The sequence below is a fragment of the Falco rusticolus genome, chromosome Z, assembly GCF_015220075.1.
Source record: "Falco rusticolus isolate bFalRus1 chromosome Z, bFalRus1.pri, whole genome shotgun sequence".
NCBI lineage: Eukaryota > Metazoa > Chordata > Aves > Falconiformes > Falconidae > Falco > Falco rusticolus.
The window spans coordinates 54,056,182-54,072,850 of record NC_051210.1 but is presented as its reverse complement, the minus strand read 5'-3'; the positions used below and the strand labels follow the sequence as shown (position 1 = coordinate 54,072,850).

The window sequence follows — 16,669 nt, the reverse complement described above, 5'->3', positions numbered from 1 at the left end:
AAGCAGGCTCCTGGCATGACCTACGGACCCATGCAGAGAAAAAAGCCCACGCTGTAACAGGTTTGCCGGCAAGATTTGTGACCCTGTGGGTAACCCACGCTGAAGCAGTGAGTAAATAACTGCAAACCATGGGAAGGACTCATGTTGGATAAATTAATGCAGAACTCTCTCCCATGGGAGGGACCTCACGCTGGAGCAGAGGAAGAGTGTGAGAAGGAAGCAGCAGCAGAGAATGTGTGATAAGTTGACCACAATTTCCCTTCCCCATCCCTCTGCACTGCTTGAGGGTAGGACATAAGAGTATTACGGGGTGAAGGTGAGCCAGAAAAAGGACGAGATTGTGCCTTATGCTTTGAAGTCCTAGATTCATTCATGAACTTAAAGACAAAATGCACCACAACATTTATTTACCTAAAAAATCCTTAAGGAGCTAGCCCCTGTAGAGAACTAGGGAGGCATACTTATTTAAAACCAAACCAAAACAAGTTTTCCTATTACCTCTTTTCTTCTTTTGCTCTCAGCTGTTCCTCTTGTCTTAGAACGTGAACCATCACAGACTCAAACATGCCTGTTGACAAGCCTACTAAATTGCGAGGTGTGGAACGACGTCTTGTTGAAATGTATGCTGTTCCTTTCTCATCTTCCAGCCCATAGCATCCTCTAGATGTTACAGCTATCGATGTTTTCTCTCTTAAATGCCTAGAAGAAAAAAGCAAGCCAATTCACAATTACAATTTCCCTTGCCAACAGCACTTCAATACCTACACTACCAATCATAGATCAAGCATGTAACTCGAAAAAAAGCAGTTATTTTTCACCTGACATCTAGCTCCTTTATGGAATTCTAAACTTAAAACCAACATGCTAACATGAGCTATGTTTTCACATCTTTTGAAAATGGTCAATATTTATCTCAAGTAACCAAATATTACTTGTAGACTTGGAAAGAAAATACATCCACAATACCTGTGATAAAAAACTATCACCTCTAGGAGACACCTAAAAATACACATGCACTTGTTGATTTGGGTTGGGTGTGTGTGTGTGTGAAACAGCAGTTTAGTTAAAAATTAAAGAAAGATTAAAAGTGAAACACTGTATATTTGGTTGTAAAGTTATGTTTCATCTTATACTGTTTCAAAGTACTCCAGCAGAACTGGTATGAGAAGTAACACTCTACCCACAACCTTTGAAAATATTTGAGGGGAGGGGGAAAAATCCAACTTCCCTTCAAAAGCAACATCCACTCTAAGGTAATTTTCTGTGGTTTGTAAATCTGAGAATCATACAACCAACACTGATTGCTTCCCTTGAGTCAATTGATGGGGATCATTGAGCTAAATACTGCTCTGTAATGAAGTAAGAATGATTATTCCAAGATTTGTCATTTGTCATTTGTGTGTGACATGTAAAAGAATGACAACAGAAATTGATTTTTTTTTTACTAAATACATATGTTCCTATTTGATGACACAGTACATACATTGAGGTCACTTTCTTACAGAGTTTCTACTAAAAAGGCATTGAGCATTCTCAGGTTCTACAGAATCCAATTCAACAAAGTCTTCAAGAAAATGCCCTTCAATTCAGTACAGTTGAGACATTACAGTCACAACACATACAGAAATTAACTTGGCACATACCTTCCAAGCTGGTTTGGTTAGCTATTTATTTTCTAGCAGTAAGTCTTTTAACCACAATTTCCGAATTATTTTTTTTTCTAAATCACCTTTACTCAAGCAAACTTGCAACATTCATGCCCCATTAGGCTCAGTTCCCTTCGCTTCTATCCCAAACTGTCCCAAAACAGCTGTTGCACAAAACCAGTTTCAAATACAGTGTTGCTACACCAACACAGAATACATTCACTCTGGCTTATACAGTCAAGTTCTGTGCCACGCTCTTCAAGTGTTCGTACTACACACACCGCTGGCAGCTAACACTCCATATCACCGGCGAGTTTAAGGTTGACAGACATGCACAGCTTTAAGCAGTTCCTAATACTGGTTCTTCCTCACCTTCACCCCTTGCCACAAAAATCCTCTTGGTTTTTACATGCACAACACCAAGTCACTCAGAAGACTGGCAGACCTTTCAGTGTAAGCAGCCACCACGGTTTTCTGAATATGACTAAACTAAGCCTATGTTAAACTCATGAGAAAGCATATATTCCAGTCACGATTTACACTGGGCTTTCTACACCACTTGACAGCTTTCTATGCTTCAGCTGCTTTGGCTGATAAACAAGTTCCTGCCAAGGGCTTATATTTAAACATACCAATTTCCATTTCACCATTTAAGACTGTAACATGCTAAGCATTATCTTTCATTTTATGATGATCAAAAAATAAGCAATTTCAAAGCAGGTACTTTGGCTCAAAATTTTGTTCCTCCTATTTTGAAGACAATAAAAACTTCACAGGCTAAAATTTACAATTTTAAAAAGCCAGATGTTCATACAAAGTTTAGGTAGTTTCACTTGCTTTTGACAGTACACAATAAAGAAAGAAGCATTTCACATCTTGTCTAAACAAGTGTGCTTCCATGTTCATAAAGGGCACAATCTTAACCAGGAAATGCTGTGCCCTATTTTGCATTTTGGTATTTTCAAGTTTGGAATCTCTGAAGTATTTTGAATTACGATTTTTATAGTTCCCAGTAGGAAACGTCCCCCACTCTGGCAGTACTGACAGCTAAAGTGTTTTATTGTGGTTTTTTTTTTTTAAAAAAAAAACGCTAACAGTATTTTTCACATAAAGAAACACACCGTTTACATAAACAGGATCTGGCAAGGCCCCTATAGCGTTTTCTACACCTACCGGGAGAGCAGCGCCAGCTTCTGTTCCAGCATCATCTCCAGCTTCTGGGCCTGTTTGGACAGCCAGTGATCTACACCATGCAGCCGGTAACATGTCTCCAGCATGAGCCGGAAGTCACCCACAAAATCTGCTATTCCTGCATACTGCCCACTGGAAAACTTCTCTTCCATCTTCAATAGCCACATTCCAGCTGGCGACTGCTGAAGGCAGTCACTGCTCTCAGGGCCCGAGAGGGAGCTAGCTCCTTCTTCCTTGACAGACGCCTGATCCGCGAGGGGCTTCAAAAACGGTGCTGTCAGAGGTCGGTACTTCTCCAGGAGAAACTCGCGCAAGATGCGGTATCCCTGCTGCAGCTCGTGATTCAGGCTCCGCTCCCAGGCGCAGCCGTCGCTCTTCCCCGCCGCATCATCTGTCTCCATGTCCGGCTCCTCGTCCCCGCACGGAAGGCGGCTCGCCCCGGGCCGATCCGCTGACGAGTCTCCCCGCGCTGCGCCCGCGGGCTCTGCCGCGTCCATCTCCCACCCCGCGCACGCACAGCGCCTCGCCGGCTCCAGGGGCGCTGCCGGCCCCGGGCCGGCTCTTCAGCATCAGCTAGGGACCGCCGCGCTCCCCCTCGCCCTCGCCCAGCCGGCGAATCGACATCGGGCTCACCTACGCACAGAGACACGATTCAGTCCTCGCCACGCTCCCCCGCGATGGCCTCAGCCCTGCCCCCCGCCGCGGGGGACGGGCCACAGGTGCCGGGCACGAGGCAGCGGCCGGCCGCCGGCCTGGCCCGCCTCTCCCGGCACCCGCCTCCCCCGGCCTCCGGCTGGCGCCCGGGCCTGCGCGGGGCCCCGCCCGCCCGGGCACCGCGCCCTCGCCCGGCTGGGCCGCCCCCGGCGCGCCCCTCCTCCCACATCTCGCCGCCCGCGCCCCCTCGCCGTGACGGGGCCGCCCTCCTCCCCTCGCCCGACGCCCCTCCTGAGAAGAGGGCGAGAGGGCGGGCGGCGGGCGCCGTCCCCGCGCGGGCCGCCCCCGCCAGCCCGTGCTCTGCGCGGCGAGCGCTTCCCCTCCTCGCCTCACAGCGCGGCGGGGCCGGCCCGGTGGCGGCGGGCAGCCGTGCCAGTTAACGGCCGGCGCGAGCGGGAGGGGGCGAGGAGGACGCGCGGCGGCCCGGCGGAAGGGCGAGAAAAAGAGCCTCGGCGACTCACCCAGCGCGCATGCGCCTGAGTGGCGGCGGCGGCGGCGCGCTGGTTGCTTTAGACGCCGGGCGCGGAGGCGTCATCAGAAGGCGCCCGGCCCGGGCGGAGGGAGGAGCGGGGGGCTCTGCGGGCGCCTGCGCTGGCGGAGGCGGCGGCCGTTGGTGCGCGCTGAAGTGGGGCGGGGCGGACGGCAGCCGCCGGGAGGGTCCGTGGGCAGGTCCGTGGGCGGGGGGGGCGCGTCCTGCGGCGCGCTAGGGGGCGCTGCGGGCTGCTGCGTGCCGGGGTGGTGCCGCTGGCCGGTCGCGCTGGGGGGGCTCGGCAGGGCAGTCGCCGCTGCTGCGTAGTGTCCGCCAGCCGTGCTCCTGTGCGGGGGATGTCCGAGATTTCCTCCTAAGGGCACCCGGATAACGGATTTTGGAATGTTAAAGGCGTGCCGTTAAAGACATTCAGCCGTTAAAGCGAGGAAGCCTGAAAAAGCAATGAGTTCTACCTGCTGAAGTACTGACTGGAGAAGTTGGTGTGTTGTGAATGGAACCTACTAGAAACCACGTTGATCCGTCCTGGGGGCTGCACCTTGCAGTCCTTTCAGATTTGCCCTTCAGCCCTGCAGCCCTGCTCGCCACACAGCGGCACGGAGGGACACTGCCTGCGCGCCAGGGTGCCACAGCAGCAGCAGTAAGCCCCTGGGAGACAGATATTCATGTGCACAGCTTCGAGCTTGTCCCAACATCGTAAATGAAACGTTTAGTGTATCATGCTAACAAAAAGAATGAATGTAAGGGGCGGGGTGGTGGTGGTGGTGGTGGTGGTGGTGGTGGTGTGTCAGGGTTTATTAGACCCATCATCTGCTCATATAGGGGCATTCTTTCTTGTACACTGCAAGTATCACACCAGAGACCTTGCTCATGACACCATGAGAATAAATCAGACTTTGCAATATAAAGAAATGTAGGAACACTCCCCTGTTGTTACTGCACTTACTCATTCTAAGGTCACTAGGAAATTTGTCCCCTCCATGCCCGGTTGGTCACAGCCAGCTTTCATAAATGCTTCTGTCAAGCTGTTTTTGCAAAAGAAGCCTAAGCGGAGACCACAGACGTGGTACCCAGCTCGTGGTGCTATGCTTCCCCTGTAGGCTGTGCCTGCAAGACAGAAGTTTGGGACCCACAAGGTTAGCAGAAGCGCCCTTTAGCCCCACCTTCCAACACCAGTCTACAAAGCCCTAGTACAGCCTATGTGCAAAGGCTGATCCTCGAGGTCCTGCCATCTCTCCTTATCACTTAATAATATTACAGCTACCTGATTTTATCCTCCAAAACCTCCTCTTGAATTGCAGGCTCCACAGAATGGAGGTCAGACTCCTCAGCATGCAGGGTGTGTTACTGGAGCAGGTGCTGCAGCATTGAAGGGAGGTGATCTTGCCTGGAGGATCATGGTAAGTTGAGACCTTAGTGATCCATGCAAACGTTAACCCAAGTGTAGCCATGTACAGCATGACCCTCAGGCCTGTGTTGTGCCATGCCAGTGCCATGGCCACAGGACAAACAGCCATCTCACGGGAGTGGGCAGCTCCAATGTTGTACTGGCAATTACAGCACCTCCATGACCTTACCTCTATCCAACAGTGCAGCAAGAATTTATCATGTGAATATCGCTTCTGTAGAAACAATGAATAAATTTGTTTTCTTGTGAGAAAATACTCTAATAGCTGGAATGACCACAATGGGGTAGCCCTTCCACAGACAAGGTCTTCACAGTGTGCCCTGATCAGAGGCCCATTTGATGCTGTGCTACTCATGGCACACAGCATCTGAAGTGCTGTAAGGTAACAGTTCTCTATTTCTTTATTTCAAATTGCATTTGAAATAATACTTTGCAGAGTCTGAGTGCCTTTCTTACTGGGACCATAATGGATCAGCACATCCTTGTACAAAACAAAGGGAATGATGTCTTGTGTTTTCTCTAATAACATCCCAGGAAGAGTGTTCAGCTTGTCTAATTCCCAGTCCAAGGTGAAAGTGGAGGGTCACCATCAGAGGGACAGAAGTGTTGGAGGGATTCCTGTAACATATGTGAAGATTAAATCAACTGTAGAAAAAGTATGACCGAAGATGATGGAAAGGAGCCATCCCAACCCACAAGAAAGTGGGAATTACTAGTATAAATAAGAGTAGGTTAGACTAGCAGCTCTTTTAGCAGCTTTTTGGCTTTGGGATGTTCAGCCAGCAATGCTCACTTTCTGGTACTGCTGGGTCAATCAGATGGGAAAATTCATCCAAGCAGGACTCTTGGCCCTCTTCCCGCATAACACTCAAGCAGCAGCTTCCCTCCTCCCTTCAGTCCTTGGCCTAACAACATGTAAAGCCACAAGCCTTCACAAGTCTTGAGATCAGGCCTGTCCTGGATTAGTGATGATCATCTCTCCAGTAATCTTCAAAATAAAGCTTTTCTTTCTTCAGGGCCGTGCACGTCCTTCTCCTGTATTTCAGTCCCGTTGAAACATGCGTTGCTTGCATCCTTCCCACTGTAGAACATGCCTGCAGCCAGGCACTTTGCAAGAAGTCTGTTAGCCACAGGAAGAGCAGAGTGAAAGAAAGCTTAGCAAGACTATAGTCCAACTGTTTCAGCTGGACCAAACACATACTGTCGGAGGGGAGAGGGAATTGTAAGTCATATTCTTTTTGCTTGGGTACTTGGTACTGCAGCTCTTGTTAGTCAGCACTCTGCCTTGCATGCCTTACTGTGTCTCTCTGCTCCTGGCTAGCCTGCTCCCTGACACATTATACCGACTACACCCGCTTATGATTGCCCAAAATGTGAGAGGTGTTCTCCAAAGGGCCTCTTCCTCTCTGAAATCCAACTTCACAGAGACTGGAAATAGCAACAATAAAGTGGATTTGACTTTTGTCAGCCAATCAGTTACCATCTTCCCAGCTGCTTAAAAGCTCTTAGGGTACAGGTGCCTATTACGATTTCTTTGAGGTGGCTGTCTTCTTAATGAAAGAAAAAGAATTTGTAGTCTCTGGAATATGCAGTTTTGTGATGGGGAGAGAAGCTATCATGAGCTACAAAGCCAGTATCTGTTTTCTGTTGCGACGGAGGGAAGACACAGTCGCTCAATATGAGTGATCAGCAGACTTTGTTTATTGTCTCTTACAGTCACCTTTTATGCCTTCTTATAATTAGCTCATACATATTACAAAAGTTAAGCTCATTATTGGTTAGTTGCCTAAATACCAAGCCCGCCCCTAGTTTCTCTTCTGTAGTTATCGGTTCCCACCTGCAACATTCTTCCCCCACCGAAATCTTCCTGTTATTGTGTAACAAGAACAGCCAAGGATAGCGTATTTTTGCTTTACTTCAGATAGGCTGAGAGCGATGTGCATTTTTGTCCAGCCAGCTGGACTAGGTCTATGTGACCTTTTTCAGCTAGCCAGTTATCCACAATTCCCCCGTTTTTATTTTGGGCGACATAGGCTTGGTTGACCATTTTCAATAACAGCATTTTAACACAGGAAAATACACAGCCAACTTATAAAATCTCAGTTCAGAAGTATAATTCCTGAAATACTTGAAAAATAAAGTTAGCTTGAAGCTTTAATTTAGATGCTCTTTCTGTTCCAGTGATATAAAAAGTTTAAAAAATTCAAAGGTAATTTTAAAGTTCTGAACATGGACTAATGCAAGCTCAAAACCCAAAAAGAAACCAAACTGATGTTTGACTAGGAATATTTGCAAATATTTTAGTGGAAAATCCCTGACCATTAACAATTTTCTGTCCAAATAACAACTGCCCTTATGCAACCAACCAGTCCATACATTTTCTGAAGAATTCCTCATTGATATCAAAGAATTAACAAAGGGAAAAAATTAGTTCTAAGCTATATACATTCATAAGTGGATTTTTCAATAGTTACATACAGATTTACACACTAAGCCATAATGGCTTGTAGGTGATACACACAAGAAGAGTACGTTGCTTATCTGTCTGAATGTCTATGCTAAATTTGACAACTATGCCACAAGCCAAGCCTACATGGGTGCTGTGTTATGCACGTTCCTTAACAAACAGAAGTATAATAGGTAAATTCCCAAGATCTAGTCCCCAACCTAATTATATTATTTTGTAGCCAATTAAGGAAAATAACACAAATGTGCATATCTACATGTGCACACACCTTTTAGTTCAGAACCAATCTGTGATATAAGGCCTTAGCCTTATGGCATCATCAAATCTTAACGAGTACAGTAATTAAAAATGCAGTCTTACTGTAAGTGCGATTTATGCTGACATTCCCTCAAATGCTACACGTGAGTATTTCTCACTCAACTGCCTCAAGGTAAAATAGTAGTATTCGTCAATATGTATTAAAAAAATCATTAATTCTCTACAATAGCAGTTGACTTCCATAACACTATGTAAGCAAAAGAGGCCTAAGATGGGTTTTCTGAATACTAACAATTTATTTTAGACTGTCTAAACTCAGGTCTTGAAAGATTTCACTCTGCCAGACATAGAAACACTGTTGCACTCCAGTTGTGATATCCCTTTTCCCAAGTTGTCACATGCACATCTCGCTCAAGCGACATTATTGTCAAAGTTTCTCTCTGCTACATAAAAGCATGTTGCACTTGTAGATATAAAAGACAGCACCCTTACTTAGATTATTACCTTATTACCTCATAACTCTTAGTATACCTTGTATCTCTGATTTCATCACTTCAAAAATTCACCAGAAGCAGATAAAACCACAGCATCAGACTAAACTACACCTTAACTGCTGATTCAAATAAAGGCATTCTCTTCAGATATGCCTAATGCTTACAAATAGTGTTGGCTGGTTTTGATCAAGAAACTATTATTACAATAACGATCAAAAATAATAATCCCGTTTGCAAAATGCCTTTAAGCCAGCCTCCTAGTCCCAACCAATTTCCACATTCAGAATACAGCATAAATACAGAATAAATTATCTCCATCAAGGCAAAAAGGCTTCTCTTTAAGCACAGAGATGTTTGCTAGTTCAAGGCAGAAACCCATTTCTTGTAGGGGACATCTGAAGCACTTTTTTTGGTGGGTTTGTACTCAATTCCGTATTTTTCCTTCAGAAGCTTAAGCTGTTCCTCTTGTTTCAGGAGTGTTTCCAACTCTGATTTGTCGAATAGGTCCGTATTTCCCAAAAATATCATACATTTCCTCCGCTGTGATTTCATACGGCAGGTTCCGAATATAAAGGGTCCGATTGACCTCTGGGGGCAGCCGGATGTCAGCTCGCTTGGCCGCTTGCATCGCCATGGCGCCGATCGGAGCGGGGGGGGTGGAGCGGGGGGGTGGAGGGGGGGGGTGCAGCCTCGGAGAGAAGCCGCGGCCGGGAAGGGGCCTGCCGGGCTGCGCCGCCGCTCGCCGCTGCCGCGGGGGTCCCGGATGCTATCCCATACGCTAATAACCCGGGTAATGCCTTGTTACAATCTATGTCCCGAACGCTCCGCTTTTCTAAAAAGCATATGAGCGAATCGTACGTCGCTTGTCTCTCCATACCTTCGTCAGCGCTGTTGCAGCCTTTGCGAGACTTCGGCGACGCGTGGCCGGCGGGACCCTCTGTAGGTGCTCCCGGGCGCGGGGACTGTGCCCTTCCGCCTCCTGCGCTGCTTTCAGCACCGGTACCCGAATCTCCGTCGAACCGTGGCTCGCAGGTTCAGCCCTCTCTAGGGTCCCTGTTCGGGCGCCATTTGTCGCGACGGAGGGAAGACACAGTCGCTCAATATGAGTGATCAGCAGACTTCGTTTATTGTACCTTACAGTCACCTTTTATGCCTTCTTATAATTAGCTCATACATATTACAAAAGTTAAGCTCATTATTGGTTAGTTGCCTAAATACCAAGCCCGCCCCTTGTTTCTCTTCTGTAGTTATCGGTTCCCACCTGCAACATTCTTTTCCCACCAAAATCTTCCTGTTATTGTGTAACAAGAACAGCCAAAGACAGTTATTTTTGCTTTACTTCAGATAAGCTGAGAGCAATGTGCATTTTTGTCCAGCCAGCTGGACTATGTCTATGTGACCCTTTTCAGCTAGTCAGTTATCCACAGTTTTCTACTTTTTTTTGCATTCCAAAAAGTTAGAATTTTTGTTCAATGCTTGTCTTTGAAAATGTTTTGTTAGTTCCTCAAGTCAGTACTGAGATAACATGGATGGTATATATCATATGCTGCTTATCTAAATAAATAAAAGCAGATGTTTTTAATGTATGTTTACCTTTCAATTCCACTGTTTTTTAGGGTTTGTTGTTGGTGGTTTTTTTTTTCCTGAAGAAGGGCTTATTTGCCTGGAACTTCATTTATACTTTCTTCAACACTACTAGGTAGCTTAATAAAATTTGCTACTTCTTGCTATACATCTGGCCTTGTCTTGAGGCTATGAGAAATTGTAGTCAGAATTCTGCATACATTCCATAGATTAGTACCTGAGAAGCCACGAAATGTGATGTCCGTAGATTTTGGTGTGATAACATCTCAGCTATATTCAGGTCTGCCTTAGAAAACAGATCGTTTCATCTATGGTGATGAAAGAAATACAAATATTAAGACTACACCCTGAAATTAAATCTACAGTGAAGAATGGGGCCACATATGACAAAGCAAGATAATAGCCTTTATTGGGAGCTGTGACATGTATCACCAAAATATTTGAAAAAGGATTTTTTTTAAAGTATGCAATCAAAGTAGGATAAAAGAATAACAAACAAAAAAAGAGAAGGTACCTGAAATTAATTATACTGGCAAACGGATCATTGTATCTACCTACAACAACTTTTATGTGTCATTTTGTCTTCTGTAATGAAGAATTACATGGCATTTAACAGAGATGTACGTACTTTCTGAGTCTTGCCATGAGTGCACTGTTGAATAAACTGCAGTCACCCAGATATGAATGTCTACTTCTGACTGGAAAGAGAACTTCTCCAAATGTGTTCAAATTATCAACAATTCTACAGTGTGCATTGTATGTCACTGTGGTTGGTTGCTGGTGTCAAACAAAAGATGCTGTGGCATTGCTTAGTCACCTTACACGCTGAACACACATACAAGACAGCACTTGTATCCTACTGTGTACCAGTCCATCAATGAAGAATAGTGGAAAGACTGGGCAATACTTGAAAATTATAAATAAAAATGATGATCTGTATTTCTGGATAACTACGAATACTGGTGCTTGTTCTGGAGTGTTTTCACAAAACTTGTAGGAAACCATCAGTAAATTTTGGTTAAATGTAACCGTCTTCAGTCCACCCAACCACATGTCCGCTGTACATCTGTTTTGACTCTACATTCAAAGAAAAAACACAGTTATTTCCAAACAGAAGATTTAGAAAAGTTGGAGTAAATAAATGAATGAATAAATATAAATAATTAATGTTTTTCTTAATATCATTTTCACAGAATCACAGGATAGTTGAGGTTGAAACAGACCTCTGGAGGTCTGTTGCCTCCATGCTTCCATGCTCAAAGCAGGAGCAACTAGAACAGCTTGCTCAGGGCTTTATTCTGTTGGATTTTGAGTATCTTCAAGGATGGAGGCTCCACAACCTGTCCAGACAACCTGTTCCATTTCTGCCAAGCTGCTTTCCAGTCAATCAGCCCCAAGGCTGTGCTGGTGTGGGGTGTCATTCTTCCCCAGGTGCAGCAGGTTGCATTTCCCCTTGTTGAACTTCATGAAGTTCCTGTCAGCCCATTTTTCCAGCTTGTCAGGGTCCCTCTGAGTGACAGTTTGTGGTGTATCCATCTGGTGTATCAACCACTCTTCCCAATTCTGAGTTCTTTGCAAAGTTCCTGGGGGAGAACTTTGTCCCATCATCTAGATGGTTAATGAAGATATGAAACAGTACTAGTCTCTGTATCAACCTTGGGGTACACCATGACTGTCTGATCTCCAAGATGGACTTCATGCCGCTGATTACAACCCTCTAAGCTTGGCACCAGTTGTGGAAAAATTGCTTGGAGGGGAGAAATTATAGAAAACTGGGACCTAATGGAGGTTGTAGTATTATAACCTGTTTAGGGTAAAATACAGTTGCCCCTTTCAGAATGGTTGGCACGCACACAATCTACTCCAACATGGCTCCCTTGGCAACACAACTTGCTATCCTAGAGGAGCAGTGGAGGGTGGAGTGGGGTGGAGACACCTCGGCCAGGCTCTGCTGTACTCCCTGCAGGACTGGGAATGTGATAGTACCATACAGCTGATAAGCCACATAGCAGCTGTCAGGTGGAAAATGTAAGAGAAGATGTCTGTTGCTGAGCCAACAACTGTGGAGAAATTATTCTCCTTAGATGAACCTTGCTCATTATAATCTCATTATAAACCTAATGCACACCTCCATCCCAACGTTACCTACCTCCAAGGCATGACCACCCCTCCCTGAGCATGCGCTCTCTATTTCTTATAACTATGTCTTTAAATGAAAGTGAGAGAATCTTACACCGATCAATAATAGAAGTGTATGACTAGAGTCACTCAAATTCCACTTGAGAGCAAAGTAAAGTATTAAAAGGGAATGAATGACAGGAGGAGTTAGGGAAGACTCCATCGTAACTTTTGGGATCGGGTGATGGACTGAACCTGTCTTCTCCTCATAGGGACGCCTGCTGGGTAAGAACTTTGTCTTATGCACGCTAAATAACTTACACTAGCTGTTATTAGTGATTAATGTTTTGGCTGTATACAGTTTGGTTGTATGTAAGTTCAAGCTTGTTTTTGCAGATAGTCCCTATTACTGGCACTCACAAATCTTAACTTGTCACGATTTCATAATAGTGTTATTCTGCAGAAAGTGTTAGCCCTTTGTGGGTGCCAGCCGTTGCTGGCAGCAGGTAACATTCAAATAAAGTGGGAAGACCTGCTGAGGGTCCCCCTTATGCTGTTGGTGTGTTTCCCTGAACAAGTCAGTCAAATTGCCCTTCGATCCAGCGGGACTGTTCAGTGAAGGGTCCCTGTAATGGTACGCTGACAGAGTGGTCGGGCACAAGGGTCTCAGCTTTCCTGGGGTGCTGACAGACAGATCAAAACCACAGGGTTGGGAAAATCTTCACCTCCCCCCTCCCCATCCTTTTTATGTGACACCAGTTTTAAACCCACCTCACTTACCTAGCTCATATTTCATCAGTTTGTCAATAGGTATGCACTGGGTGACTGTCAAAAGTCTTACCAAAGACAAGGTAAACAGCATCCACTGTTCTCCCATGATCCACCACACCAGTCATCTCGTCACAGAACACTGTCAGGTTGGGTTGGTAACACCCTGATAATTCACCCTCCATGAATCCATGCTGACTACTCCCAATCACCTTCATGTCCTTCTTGTGGTGTAGAAATGTTTTCTAGTATTATTTGTTTCACCTCCTCTGGGATCAAGGTGAAATTAACTGGTCAGTACTTCCCTCAATCCTTCTTCCCATCCTGCTTGGAAATAGGAGTGGCATTTGCTGTTCTCCAGTCCTCAGAAACCTCTCCCTGTTGCTGTGACTTTTTAGAGATAACCAAGAGTGGCCTCACAATGGCATTGGCCAGCATGATCAGCACTTGCAGGGGCCTCTGTTAAGTACCGAGGGCTTGTTTACACTCAGCTTGTTTAAAAGTTGGATCCTTCTGCACTGAGGATAAGTCTTTGTTGTGCCTTATTGAAAATCCTTATTGAAATCAAAACAACTAAAAAAAATAAAAAAATAGAAGAACTTACCTCATTTTAAAGATACAGTATGGCCTCCTTTTGTGTAACTTTTAATGTGAAAATGTAAACTTCTGAAATGCCCCTTTATATTGTGTTACTCCCATTCTCTTCTAAAATTAACCCTACTCTCCTTTGGAATAGAAAAGCTAAAGCCAAAGTTAATGTGACTCAATTTTGCATGTAAGAAAAGAAGCTACTGTATGAGAAGGAGATATCCTGACAGCCTGCAGGTTTTCCCCTGCAGATAGTGAAAGCACATGGCTTATAACATGGCTGGGTGTTGCAGCATAGTACTATGCAGTGGGCTACTTCTGCTGAACCGTTTCTGTGGACCTCTGCCGCCCAGCAAGTAAAGAGAGAACATCTTTTGTGAACTCAAGTTCAAGAAGACATCATCCTGTTGTTCTTGGAATCACCAAAGATGACGTAACCGATAGTGAAAAATGCAGTAACATTTGTCCCAAGAACTCTAGACTGAGAAATGTTAAAAAACAGTGAAAAGGAGCAGAAATAGCTTCCATGTATACAGTGCCATTTTTCACTTTTGTGTGTGTATTTTTAAGAACAGAAGTTTCTCAAAAAAGACTTTGCAGCAGTGGTCAGCATAGGCATTACTAAATCATTAGTCTTCTGTTGTATGCAAAAACACATGGAGATTTAAGTAAGTCCTGCTGTTTTGAGTAGTAGAAAGCTTCACTGTACAGTAGAATAGAATTCTTTAATGACAGTTTGGAAATACTGGGAGCAATAGATAGGCTAAATAGACTTGGTTTAGTCCTATATACATCTTTGGCATGCCATGTAAACAGGATGTGAAGTAAGATAAAGTTGACTGTTACATGCTCATGTTAAAATGTTCTTAGAATATTAAAAACCCCTATCGTATCCAAGAAAAAAATGTATCAATAGATTGCACTGTCAGTTTGTTTTAGTAAGCTGCCAACTATATTACATTCGATACCTTCATGCCTTTGGGGGAGAAAGACCTCAATGTGAAGAAAAAGAGGAACTTCTCACACAAATATCAATATATGTTCTGGTATAATGAAAATATAATCTGTATTCTCTAATAGTAAGTCACTGGATTTCAGACTAGAAAATTTGTATTCAAAACTAGAGCAAGTATTTTTGACCTGACATCTCCAAAATCTGAAAATCTTATCTTTCACATCTGATTTAATGTTTAAAGTTGCTTTCACTGAAAATGTTTTGCATTGACTTTCTTTAGAATATTACTATTTGTGATCAAACTTTTCCTCAGTGTTAATCTGGCAATACACTGGAGTCAGAATTAGAAATAAGTCTTTATATCTGATCTTTTTTTTGGTGCAGTCCATTGGCTGTTTCAGTTTTGTTCCACTTGAGAGACTTTGAGTGAGGTCTCCTGCAAATTGTTTGCAGATTAACTGGCTGATAAAATGTGGCTGCTGGTATTTACTGTATGTTCAATATTATTTGTGCAATAGTGTGTGGTACCAGGAAACTTCTTTCCTTCTCACTGCTGCAAATACTAACTTTTTGCAGGTAAATATCCTTTCACCTAAAAAACCCACAAAACCAAACCAGTTTTAGGCAGTTGTTTTTCTTGTTACTTTCCATGCTGATAATTGCACTAAAACTAATTTTATAGTAATTTTGTTGATGTTTCTCTCAATACAACTCTTTTCTAAAGGCTTTTGTCTTTCAGGGTAATTTGGTATGAGATACTAATTTGAACTAGAAGAAAATTTTGAAAGTATGTGCAGTGCTGGACTAGACCTAGTGTTGTAATTCTGGGGATATAGCTATTAGTGGGGTCCATGGCTGATGAATACATTGACTTTAATGGTGAAGCTAGGGAAAAAACAACAACCAACAAGAACCAAACAAGGAAGAAGAGTAAGAGACAGAGTGACAGAAAGGGAAGAGGAGATGCAGGAACCAAAAAGGGGGTTGGGAGGCTGGGGAGAGAAAGAGAGAGAATGGAAAACACTATTGCTGATGAGAGCACGTGCTGGTCAGGGAAGGTTCTGCACAGATGGTTTATTGCTGAGCTTTCTGCCAACACTAAACTTTGAAATATAATAAAATAAAACCTCTATTTATTATTGAAGACCACTACTGATCTGGATTTAGAAAGACTCTTGAGATCCAGAAATGCTCAATGACATAGTCAATTACAGTCTAAACAACAATAAAGTTTAAAACAAACCACAAGGGCTAAGATGGAAGGTCAGCTGCAATAAGCATTTACGTGGCTTAATCCACCTAGACTGTATCAATTATTAGTTTGAGATAGGTCCTTTTTATGGCTGCTGCTGGCTTATGTTATTATTTAGCTATTCTACAGTAGTGTTGGTGTAGTGCATGATAACATTCATACAGCTGGTCATTTAAAATAAAAAATTGTTCTGTGCTGGACAGACCACAAACTCCTCACTTAAGCCTGGAATGTTACCTCGTGGCCTAAGAACAGATAAGCCTGTAAGGATGGTAATGTGACACGCAGTCTACATGTTGCAACCTGGATCCATCTGCTCCTTACCAAAAAATACAGCTGCTGAAGTGTCATCAGATCTTTGCCCAGTATAGCCTCTGAATGACTGTATTAAAAAAAAAAATAGCAAAAAAAAAAAAAAAAAAAAAGCTTTTACTGCATCTGACATTTTTCATTGCATTTGTTCTTGTCATGTTCAGCCTGGCAAGGTAGTTAAACATCACACAGCAGCTTGCTCACTCCACCCCCACCCCCAGTGGGATTCAGGAGAGAACTGGGAAAAAATAAGTAAAATTCATGAGTTGAGATACAGACAGTTTAATAGGACAGAAAAGGAAGTGAAATAATAATAACGATAATGATGATGATGATGTTAAAATAATTAGAATATACAAAACAAGTGATGCACAGTGCAATTGCTCACCACCCACTGACCAATGGCCAGTCAGTTTTCAAGCAGTGG

The 16,669-nt window shown here is 44.0% G+C and overlaps 1 protein-coding gene across 2 annotated transcripts in view; it reads right to left on the bottom strand.

Annotated features, from left to right (window-relative positions):
* KIAA2026 (KIAA2026 ortholog) overlaps nt 1-3,604 on the bottom strand; it is a 55,073-nt gene extending 51,469 nt beyond the window's left edge. For both annotated transcript variants that reach the window (XM_037373239.1, XM_037373240.1), the window contains exons 1-2: nt 2,820-3,604; nt 499-699 (exon numbers count right to left, since the gene is read on the bottom strand). In XM_037373239.1, coding sequence (XP_037229136.1) covers nt 499-699; nt 2,820-3,334 — 716 coding nt within the window. In that variant the 5' untranslated portion in view covers nt 3,335-3,604. The remainder of the gene's footprint in view (nt 1-498; nt 700-2,819) is intronic.
* Between the last annotated feature and the right edge of the window lie 13,065 nt (nt 3,605-16,669).